This window comes from Scophthalmus maximus, chromosome 11 (assembly GCF_022379125.1).
Source record: "Scophthalmus maximus strain ysfricsl-2021 chromosome 11, ASM2237912v1, whole genome shotgun sequence".
Taxonomy (NCBI): domain Eukaryota; kingdom Metazoa; phylum Chordata; class Actinopteri; order Pleuronectiformes; family Scophthalmidae; genus Scophthalmus; species Scophthalmus maximus.
In genome coordinates, this window is record NC_061525.1 from 8,823,780 (window position 1) to 8,835,000 (window position 11,221).

At 41.7% G+C, this 11,221-nt stretch overlaps 1 protein-coding gene across 2 annotated transcripts in view; it reads right to left on the minus strand.

The window, feature by feature from the left end:
- Positions 1 to 470: 470 nt before the first annotated feature.
- p4ha3 (prolyl 4-hydroxylase, alpha polypeptide III) overlaps positions 471 to 11,221 on the minus strand; it is a 13,591-nt gene continuing 2,840 nt past the window's right edge. The window contains exons 4-14 of one of the 2 annotated variants that reach the window (XM_035623900.2): positions 8,631 to 8,780; positions 8,494 to 8,545; positions 8,003 to 8,160; positions 7,052 to 7,228; positions 4,762 to 4,826; positions 4,404 to 4,563; positions 4,202 to 4,264; positions 3,711 to 3,779; positions 2,727 to 2,823; positions 2,052 to 2,154; positions 471 to 739 (exon numbers count right to left, since the gene is read on the minus strand). In XM_035623900.2, coding sequence (XP_035479793.1) covers positions 2,084 to 2,154; positions 2,727 to 2,823; positions 3,711 to 3,779; positions 4,202 to 4,264; positions 4,404 to 4,563; positions 4,762 to 4,826; positions 7,052 to 7,228; positions 8,003 to 8,160; positions 8,494 to 8,545; positions 8,631 to 8,780 — 1,062 coding nt within the window. In that variant the 3' untranslated portion in view covers positions 471 to 739; positions 2,052 to 2,083. Of the gene's footprint in view, positions 2,155 to 2,726; positions 2,824 to 3,710; positions 3,780 to 4,201; positions 4,265 to 4,403; positions 4,564 to 4,761; positions 4,827 to 7,051; positions 7,229 to 8,002; positions 8,161 to 8,493; positions 8,546 to 8,630; positions 8,781 to 11,221 lie in introns of both variants that reach the window. The other variant, XM_035623899.2, reaches the window with a different exon arrangement.

The window sequence follows — 11,221 nt, forward strand, 5'->3', positions numbered from 1 at the left end:
TTTGCTCAGTGGATTTTTAATGACTTGATTTGTTGGCAAGGGGGATATTTAAACAATTAGATTGAACAGTAGAGCAAATTAAACAATCAAGTATACGTGCAGTTTCATAAAAAAAAAATTGACATTAAGAAATATCCCTGATAAAGTTGCCCACATTGTGTAATGACAGATACAAATGTAGCACATTGCAGAGGATAGATCAGTAAATTAACTTATCTGAAAATTAAATGAGTTAAAGCACCATACACATTATACAGTAACACAGTGAGAACATGTCAGCACTTCACTGACTCCATGCAGCCTTCTTTTACATCACCAGCAGAGGGAAGCACTGTTCTTCGTCACAGTCAGACTGCTGCTCATTGACAGAATCAGCAAGGGATTTTGTCTTCTTTCTCAAACCTGTTGTTTTTCTATTTTTTTTCCATTGGGCAGGTTGAATTGTCAGTCACTCACTCACTGTCTCTATCTTGAGAAGTTAGCAAAAGATTTATTTTATTAGTTATGAAGTTAGGAAGGTTCCTTCCCAAAAGGTGTTTCAACCTTTAAAAAAAAAAAAGGTCTGCCTTTTACAGTGCAGCATTACTGTATGGACTTGACAACGTGCTGAGGTCGACCTTTGATCTACACACGTGTGCTCTTGCTAGCAACAAGTTCCTCTGCAGCCATGTTTGTTGTGGTGGTCATAGCAACAGTGAGGGCCGCTGAGAGATGAGTGCAGAATGAAGCCCTTTGAATTCTGAGGAAAAGAGAGGGTTTACACTATAAGATGGTCCTGTGAAAATATAAGTCCCTTGTCCGATTAGCAGCTACAACATGTGTTTCTATCAATAAAGCCAAAGTAGTTGTACGCATTTTGTTGACAATATTGTCTAAGTAGTCTAAATATCGATCATTTGAATAGTATATATTTCACATTAACATAATGTAGGAATAAGTAACAATGATAAATCTGCTGTTTCCTTGTATTTATACAGTGAATTTTAATAATTTACATGTCTCATCCCACACTGTTTTAAGATGTGTTATGACCTACTTAGACACAGATATCTGAGATATCTGGGTGGTATGCAACCAGAATTGGTTATGTGAGTCCAGACACGAAATCTGGAGCAGATGGGTACACGACCACTGGGCGTGCAGACGAAGATGATTAATGACGACCAGCCCTTTAAAGCTCAATAAGAGGAAGACATTTGTTCCCTTAGACAGTTAGTTACGTCAAATTAAACTGAGAGAGACTCCCACATGCAGCGATGACTATAGCACATTGTTCAGTCAGCTAGGAATAAGCAGGCCCATTCACAATGACTGTTTCCTGTGACTCATAGCACCAGTCTGAACTGTACAGTCCTGAGGTCTGAATGACTGAACACAGAGTAACATGTGTAACTTATACAAAACCTCTGTATATAAGTCATTATGTGCTTTTTTTTGTTTCCTGGAGAATACATGTTCTGTAGAATTTCTGTTATGTATTATCAAAGTTCAGTAGAGACGTCTATCTAGTTTTTATCTAAACCATCACACCTAATGGAAGCAGTTTTTTTCCTGTTCTATAGATGTTTATGTACTCTCTTGATCCGCTTTGGACAAAAGCATCTGCTAAATGAATGTAATGGACATGTTAAGATGTCTTTTGCATCAGTTTGTACACGTTAGGAAAAAGGGCTGCATAAGAAATGAGTTTTAAAACAAGCAGGAGGTAAACAACCGCAGCACAGATAACTGAAACCAGCACAGTGTGCGGAGGCAGAGGCCTCTCTCCATCTGCAGGAACAGCCTTTGGCCTCTGAGGGGTCGATTTCTTACTTTCCCACTCCTCCTCCACCCCGCCTCTCGGCGTTGTGCTATCCATGTGCACAGCAGTAGTGTCGGCTGTATGCTCCAGGCTCCCTGCGTGCAGGGGATCCAATCACAGATGCAGCCTCCCCCTTATAGGATCTCACCACCCCACCACCAACCCCCCCTGCCTGTGTGCTGACTTCTTGGCTGCGTCTTTCTCTTCGCCTGTAAGTGTGCTTTTCAATTGTAGAGGCTGGCTCTTTTACCCCGAGGGGGCCTGGCTGGCGCTCCACCCCTCTCACTCTTCAGGAACCAGGCTGCAGCGACGTAGGAACTCTTGGCCATACTCATGGATCCATTTGTTCGCCACTGGAACATACAGACAGATCTAAATTATGTTTATGTTTATTTTAAGGCCCTTTTTTTGGATCTTGCATTTCCTTAACCTTTGGAAAACTGTGTTTGAAAATTACAAGGGTGGAAGCTTACTCACTAAGGGAGGTACACTCAGGTACTTTACAAGTACAAATCTCACTTATATTTAGTAAGTACAACATGTTGACTTAGAGTATTTCCCTTTTATACACCTCTGTACTTAAACCCCCCACCTCACCCAATGCTTCCAATGCTTCTGCAGCTACTTTGTGATGATTAATAAACTTCTGTTATTTTAACTGGGTCTCAGACACACTATTCAGCCTTGGGAGTTTGATGGCCTGGGCCAACCGGCAGCAGATGTTCAGCTTCCAAGATGAGCTCTCAGTGTCTCAACTGCACTCTGTTACATCTCTAAATGCATGATGCAGCCCAGATGTGTCTTAGCTGTTGTACATTTGCTTCTGTATTACAGGGACACTGCATAACAGAGAAGGATATAAATGCAAAAAAATAAAAGAACAAGCGGCATCATTACATCATACCTTAAACCTACTGAGTCTTACCCCATTTGTCCCCAATAAGCACAGGGCAGCCGGCGTGCAGGGTGTCCTCATCTGCTTGACCGTTCCTGTGGAGATTCCACCAGAAGATGGCAGCTTTCTGTGATATGAAAAAGACAAAGCTAATCTTAAAATAAGTTTTTAAAAAGTGCTAAACTAAGGCTTCAACTAACAGTTATTTTCATTGTTGATTTTTCTCATAATTTTCCTTGTTAATCGATCAATCATTTGATCAACAAAATATCAGTAAGTAGTGAGAAGGGCCAATGAAAGTTTCAATAAGTCCAAGATGGTTTTAAAAAATCTGTCCAAAACTGAAACATATTAAGTAATAAAGGAAACAAACCGTAGACAATAATCCTCACTAATCGATTAGCAATTGATTAAATACTTAGTAACTGTGAAATGCCATTTTAAAAGGTAATGAAATTAAATCAATTACAAAAATAGTAGGTTTAACATAGAAATCACACAATACACAATATGCAGGCTCAGTGAAAGAACTCACAAGAGAAAATGGCTCATGAGGTCGTCTTCAAGTTATGGAGAGGTAAAAGTGATTATTTTCTTCGACAGCGCTGGATTTCAAAGGAGAGTTCCTATGTATTTACTTTCTTGGTCAGTTTTTTCAGTTTATGAGCTTCGGTTATTTTCTGTATAAACATCCAGGAAGTGAAATGTCAGTGAAACTAAAAGTGAAGGGTTAAACCCCGGGAACGGCCTGATAAACTTTCCACTGTAGCTCATTTATCACCTGCCAAACTCTTCCAACCTCCACTGAGGCTCAACTAGACAACCGCAGTACTGTGGTTTAAAAAAAGAAAAAAAATCCCATTGCCGATGTTGCTGTGATCTGATCTTTCAGCATTTTGACAGCTTCACCGACATACGTGATTGAGGTGAAAATAATCTAGCTTGAAGCAAAAATTACATGAAGACAAAAGATGCTGCTTTTAGTCCATCTTAGATATTCGCAGTTGTGTTTACCTCCACGACAGGAGCGCTGAAGTTGGCGTAGATGAAGGCCGTGGACCCACCTGCCTCGACAGAGCTGAGCTGTGGAAAGAGGACATTCCTTCTGAGTTGTGTCTTGTGTTTATGTGCTCGTGTTATGAAAAGCCACAGTGTCTGTGACACTTTTACAATTTTACTCTGATTTTCAAACTGAATTCTTAATGATAATAATACAATACAAGAGAACAAATAAGAGATTTAAAGACAAATTGATTGTAGTTTACTCTATATTGGAGGTCTTGGACAGAAATTGGAGTTTGCTTCATGTTTGTTGCTTGAGGAAATTTCTATGAAAATGTGATTTAGGCAGTGAGTTCAGGCAAGTTGTCTTGCAGAAGTCGTGGCAAAAACCCGAGCTCTTTGTCTTTAATTTAGACTTTGGATGAGTCATCAGGAACCTGCCCAAGAACCTCTGGCTACTGTCTGGTTCATCTAAGGTCAAAAGTTGAGAAGACTTCACTCACATAAATCATAAATGTCGCCACACGATTCCCAGTTTTCAGCTTGAACACAGGGCTGGAAGGCGACTGGTTGCGTGGAAATGTCAACAGATATTAGAGAGCAGCAGTAAATCATTATGGATATGATCAGAGACAACATGAAAAGTTTATAATATAACCGTCTAAAAAAGTGGTGGAAATTGTACAAACATAACAATCAACTTACTGTAGCATGGTCAAAGTGAGGCTCATAATGGCCACCAATCCCATAATTCACCACTTGGAGGTACTCGGCGTACGGATGCTTCACGTTCAGACCTGTGAGCATGGAGATCCTCTGGTCCAGCTTCCCAACAACGGACTGTGATGAGCTTTTCAGCCATGCACTAGAAAGAGCACATATTTATAAAAGTATTGAACATTTGCATTTCTCTTTCTGGTTTCAAAGTTATTACCTGCAGATGTGTGCAATCGGAATTTGCACCAAGACAAACCCATTAAACACGCTAATATGAAAAAAACAAATAATAATAAACAAAATGTCACAAAGTAACTTTTCTTAAGTAATTGTGTATTTGAATTACCTCTTACTGATGCGATAGTCTGCAGCCTCTTGCTTCACTCCAGCTGCCACCACAGACCTTCTCAACTTGTGAGCAGGGACAGAAAACAGCATCTTATGGTTGTGATTGATATCGGAGCCAAGCATTGATGTCCAGCTGCAAGCCATGACAAAACGTGAGTAGGGATGGAATGCAAATATGCCAGAATTAGTGTGCACTTGTTTCCCCACAGATAAAAGTTTCAAATTTCATTTAGTCTCACTGCACAGCTCCTCAATGTGAGTCTGATAGGGCGTCTGGGGAAGTCCAGATGGTTTGGACCAAGAATTCTCTTCTTGAAACTGAGCCTCTGTGATTTATTTTGGACAATGGATTCGTCGCTCTGTTCTGCTCATACCGTCTGCGCTATTCGCTTTGCAGCGGGTACATTAACTGAACAATGTTCCGTGTAGAAACGGTTTTGCTTAAGGGCCTCGCCTTCCGAAAACATTCCCTAAGAGGTCAAATACCAAAATAATAAAGTCAACTGATTAGTTCCCACATCAGTTAATGAAAAAAGCCGACACAATGGCAGAGCTGTTAACTCAGAACAGAGCTCAAGGTTAACGCATCAAGAACCCTGGGCCTGTTTTCAATCAACCAACAAGCGAATGATGAAATAAGTAGAGAGGTTTCCATCTGAGCACGGGATGGAAAAGTCATTGAACAAAGCCAGAACCTCAGAAACTATAGGGTGGGAGCTGAGTTAGCCCACCAACTATTCCCTGCAGCAAGTGAGACAGCATGCCATGAGCAGCTCCGAGCGGTACTATTAAATTTTAACTTTCACATGCCGATTGACGCTGAAGCTCTTTGATAGTGGACTGAATATTTATCAGTGGAGCCCAGCAAGATCATTTGGACAGTTTTGAGACACTCAGCCAAGTTTTCATAGTAACGTATCCCTCATTCCTTTAAGCCAAACTAAATGGTTGGAAGCAGACCAACTCTTTCTCCATAGGGTCTTTCCAGGCTCTTTCCAGCAGGAAAAGGTACGCGGGTGGCTTAGACGCCAGCAGCCACAGCTGTGCATATAAACAGGAAATATGAGGAAAAGTAAACTTACAAAAAAATCCCTTTTGATTGACATCTTTCCTCTAAAGAGAAATGTTTCACCTTTTCAAGTTCATTTTCCTTGTCAATGTGCATTCCCACATTTTTTGTGGAGATGGAGCTAATTTGAACTGCTTTCTATACCGGCAATTCAGACTGTACCTCAAGAACGTATTTTTTAAATGCAGATAATATGTTTTTTATATAAAGTCTTCACCAGGAAAGTAACAGCACAACCATTTCCTGCTGTGGAGTAAACGTAAAGTTACATCAACCTTCAAGTAAGGACCACCAGCTCACATGTACACGTGAACAGACAGCTGTGTATGTCATTAGATCGTTCAAGTCAGAGGTAAAGAAAACATTTGACACGTTGACAGTGATGAAGATGGTGGAGGATGACCAGCGATGCCTTGTGGATGTTGTTCTCATTTCCCGTAGCAGAAATAAAACAATTGGGTTAGTGCCAATCTACAGCTCATGTCATGGGACACTAGTAGTTACACTTCTTCTTTTTTTTTTAAAGATAATATTTTGGGGCTTTTTCCACCTTTAATTTGACAGGACAGCAAGGTGAGAGAGGGGAAGACATGCAGGATATCGTCACAGGTCAGATTCATACCCTGGACCTTGCGTCGAGTCATAAACCTCAAAGTACATGTGTGCCTGGTCTATCCACTGAGCCACCCCGGCAACTAGTAGTTACACTTCTAAGAAAAATTTTGAGGTCCACTTTATGATAGGGTGCTAAGTAAAAGGACAATAGTAAATCTGGGAAAGAGGAAATTCAAAATTTGTCGGGAAACCTAATATATCCAGCAATACGAGCAGAGCGAATCCTCGAAGACGGTGTTACTTATGAGAAACCCCATGCATTCTAAACAAACACAAGGTGTTTGTATGCCAATGGCAAGAGGGTTTTCCTCCCCTATGGTGGTTGATCTATTTCTTTATTTCAGCAAACTCTTTTGAACTCGTGATCTTGCCAAGAAAAGACTTTGCAGCTTCACTTTTTTGTGAGTCCCGTAGGGACAGAACAGCATATTTCCTCTGTTGCGAAAACTCAACAAAACCATTTGAAGATGTATTTGCAAGAACTAAAACATGCAGGGTTTAATTGTAAAAACATGGCTCTTTTTTAAGAAAAAGGTGACATAATGGCGACATGTTTTTCCCCCTTTTTCTTGTTATGAGGACAATTGACAGTGCTGGCTCTTACCCCGGGCTGGGCGAGCCCCTTGATGTCCTCAGACTCGGAGTCAGTGATGAAATCGTGGTAGAGGACCACATACGGTTGCAGACTCAGCACCTCGCGTCTCACTGGCAGCAGGAGCAGCCCCGGGTTGTCGTTGGTGAAGTAGTCGCAGAACAGTCTGGGGTTTTCAAAATGCATTGGCTGTCAGGAGAAACAGGCATCTGAAGTCCATTAACGAGATCAGAACAAGAATTGATTTTCATCATCACACATTGTTCTGTGTCGCCAGAACAATGCAAACATGACTCGAGAATAATTGGCGCTATTTTAGGCCCAAGGAAACATTGCAAACTTGGAGTGTCTGATGGATCCGTGCCTCTAGCGGTTCCAGGTGATATTAACGTGTGGTCACTGTCGTAAAGACGCGGCAGTGGCAAAACGCCGGTAAGGAAGCAGGTGCTTTTCCTCAGAGCCGACTCCTGAGGAAGTTTTCAGAACCACTATGGAGATAACGAAGGAGGAGAAGGAAGTATGTTCACTGAAGCTCCTCTTTCATTTTCTGGTTCCTGGTGTTAACTAGCGGCAGCCGTAAAAAAAATCCCAATTTCAACAAATAACCTTCTGTTAAACGTCATTAAACGTTGTGCTGTAAATCAAGACGTCATTTTTCCACGTGTCCCGGTGGCCGAGAGAAAACATGGGGAAAGTAAGGCTTAGAGGACCAATATAAGCACAGATGGTGTCTACATTACACTGTGCAGTCAGTTTGACAACACACTGACAAGTTTCCACTTCAATGTTAATGTGGATGTAATGCTGTTTAAATGACGGTTTAAAAATTATATATTTTTGTGGGGGTTTTATATTTCATATCTATTAAATAATACTCTCGCTGTTGTGTTACGTAAACGCTGATCCCTTTCATACTTGTTTTCCGACACATAGTTTGTGTCCAGAATGAATTGTGATGAATACCTGAGAGCCTTGGGTCTGGCACAGTCTCTCGTAGGTGTCCCTGGTCCTCAAATGATTGGATGTGGGCCTCCTCAACCCGTTGCTCCTGCTTGGACTAGCAGCAACCAGCAACTTCTCATATTTCTCGACATTCTGCAGAACTCTCCCGTTCATTGGATCTGAGAAGAAACGCATGCAGAGTCACACTGTTATGCATGTAGCCAAATATATTTATCTTAACAACAACCAAAAGGTCACATTCACCCATTTACACAAACATTCTTCAATATATGCAGTGCTGTGCTAGCACACAAACATTTACACACTGACAACCATCAGAAGCAATTTGGTGTTCTGTTTCTTGACATGCGAATTGGAGGAACCTCCCGATTAGTGGAAGCCCCACTCTACCTCTTGAACCACAGGCCACGAGTCTACTGAGGCAAAGATAAAACCTGTAAAGAGGAGCTTTTTTTAAGTGCATAGGACAATAGGTCTGAAAATATATTTACCGTAATGCAGTAACTCCTGAGACAGACTCAGCGCGTAGGAGACATTTCCCGTCTGAAAACAACGACAGGAGTTCAGAGCAGCCCGATCCATCAGTCATCTTACCAAATATGCAGTTTGTACGTGTCCTTCCACGTACTTTAAAGTGCGAGAAGGCCAGGTGATCCAGAGCATCCTGTAAAGTGCCCTCATTCTCAGGGCTCCACCCTCCTCCTGTTCCTCTGAAGAGACGCACCGACTCCTCCAGCCACTGCACTGAGTGGTAGTAGTCTCCCTGCTCGTAGGCCACCTGTGTCAATGAACCCCTGGGTTAGTTTTAATGAACACCAGCGGGCACGATTAAGAAGAAGGCTGTCAAAGTGTGTGAGGTTTTGGGACTGTAGACTTGAGGTGATATTAGTAAAACAAATGACATCCACTCAGCGGTCGGTGAAGCCAGTATTGAGTCGACATCGGCTTCCAGAATCAGACCACTTTCCTCTGCCAATTCTATCACGTCATGCAGCTGGAATAATTATGTCAGCCTGGTGAGCGGGATTTAGACCGACTGTGGGCCAGGCCATTTTGACTTCTTCAATTTCAACTGAATTAAATTAGGAAGAGATGTCATTTTCCAGTGATGGCGGACAGGGGGAATGCAAAAATGCGATGTGAAATACTTAGGATAACCAGCACCGACATGTCAGACTATGACATTTAAAAGTATCATACTGGATGAACAGAGATGCCTATGACTGACCCGTCTGATTACTGTTCTTAATTCTTCTGCTGTACCCAGGTCGACCCTCTATCTTAATGAATTACCTGATTAGTTGAGTTAGTACTAGCAATGTGCAACTGTAGCTAACAAAGCTTTTCATCATCAATTAATTATCGCTTGAAAACAGATGGAAACTATTAATTAATTATCAAAAGAGTGCCAAATAATTTTCTTTTGATTAACAATGATTCCATTAATGGATAAATCTTTGCAAATCTAACTTCATCATTTCTGGATTTCAACATGACTTTTTATTCTCACTCTGGTTTTGGGGAGTGTGTGAGTTTACCATTCCTCTGCTGCCCGATCCTGCAGGCCAGTAGCCCGAGGCTACAATAGACACTTTAAACATAACTTACCAAAGTCTGTGACCGAAATTGTGAGTGGTCAAGCTGCATTAAATAAGAAAGTTGTGTTTGGTGGTTCTGCTGCAACAACTCTGATCCCTTTTCCTAATCTGACACAAGTCACAATAGTTAGTCCCTGCAACTTTTTTCAACGAACTAAAAGGACAGACTGTTGTTTGCCTGCGTTTCCACCGTGGTCTAAAGACCAAAGGTAATAAGCCTGATGTGTAAACCATCAATGGATAGACTATAGAACAAATCAGTGTAGACCACAAAGTGTATTAATTCATCTGAATACCAAAGCGGTCTTGGCTTTTCAGTCAAATGCACAGATGTCTGGTGATCAGTGAACACCTCAGGCAGAAGTTTTGCATTTAGAAAGTCATTTAGAAAGTCATGAACACTGGTTACAGTCTTCTTTGCTCCTCACCTGTTTTTCTTTTTCTTTTTTGGAACTGATTTTGGACTTGATTAAGTAGGTGCTGACGAAAAGGCCTGACAGCACCCACATACAAACAGAGTGGCACGTGGCTCCTCCCACCACAGATTGTATCCACAACCCCTCCAGGCAGCACACAGACAAAAATTCCAGTGTGGTAATTGAGCCCCTAAAAACACACACACGCAAGCGCGCGCACACACACACGCACACACACACTGCTCAACTAATCAAACACACCGACTTATCTACCCTTCCACAGGTTCACTCCCGTTTTGACACTGCAAACCCCCCTCATTCAAAAGAACATTGGATTCCTAAAGATAGTTTATATTCAGCAGATCTTATTGCCAGGGGGAGGCATCGCACAGCTTTTAAAAATTCCTCCCAAAGAAAGTGACAAGCTTCCCGTCTTCTGTTAACACGCCCTGTTGGTTTTGAAGAGCGCTTTAACAGCCATATAAAAGCACGTGCTGGCAGCCCGTTCACTGACGGCAACCTAAAACTCGGCGTCTCCGTTTACAGGTAATCCAGCCTCGGCGCACGTGAAGGCAAGCTCTGCCCGCCACCCCAAACACTGCTGAACGTCTGCTGCGTGAGATAATGTCTTTTCCATGCTCATAGATGACTCTCCCACACGGTGCCCTGCCCTTTACTCATCACCACTGTTCATAAACAGTGGAATTTTTTCTTTCTTTCTTTCGTACTTGTAGAATAGAATTTTCATCTCCACATGAAAATGGATTCTCAGGCACGCAGTGGGGAGAGTTCCAGGTTTTCCAGACTGACGGTCTGGATTCCCACCACAGGGCTGACAGGGCTTTGGAATGGGTTGTTAATCGGGAAGGGAAAGTTTCACGGCAACGTCGTCCAACCTTTCTCAGTTTCATTTGATTTTTACACGAGCACTTGTAGCTCACTTTACTCAGAAGAGTGACCCACAAGGACGACAGATGGTCCAACACACTTACAACACATGTCATTTGCTATATTTTAGGGAGATATTGAAGTGACATATAAAATAGTTAAAAAAATCTCCAACTTTACCACATACAATATCAAAATACTACTACTTACAGATTGATGCATCAGTAAAAATCAAATAAAGTAGTGTATAATCAGTCATTCTCCTGCAGAAGAGTGTCTTTTCTCTCGATACTGTGAGTACATTTTGCTCTTAATAC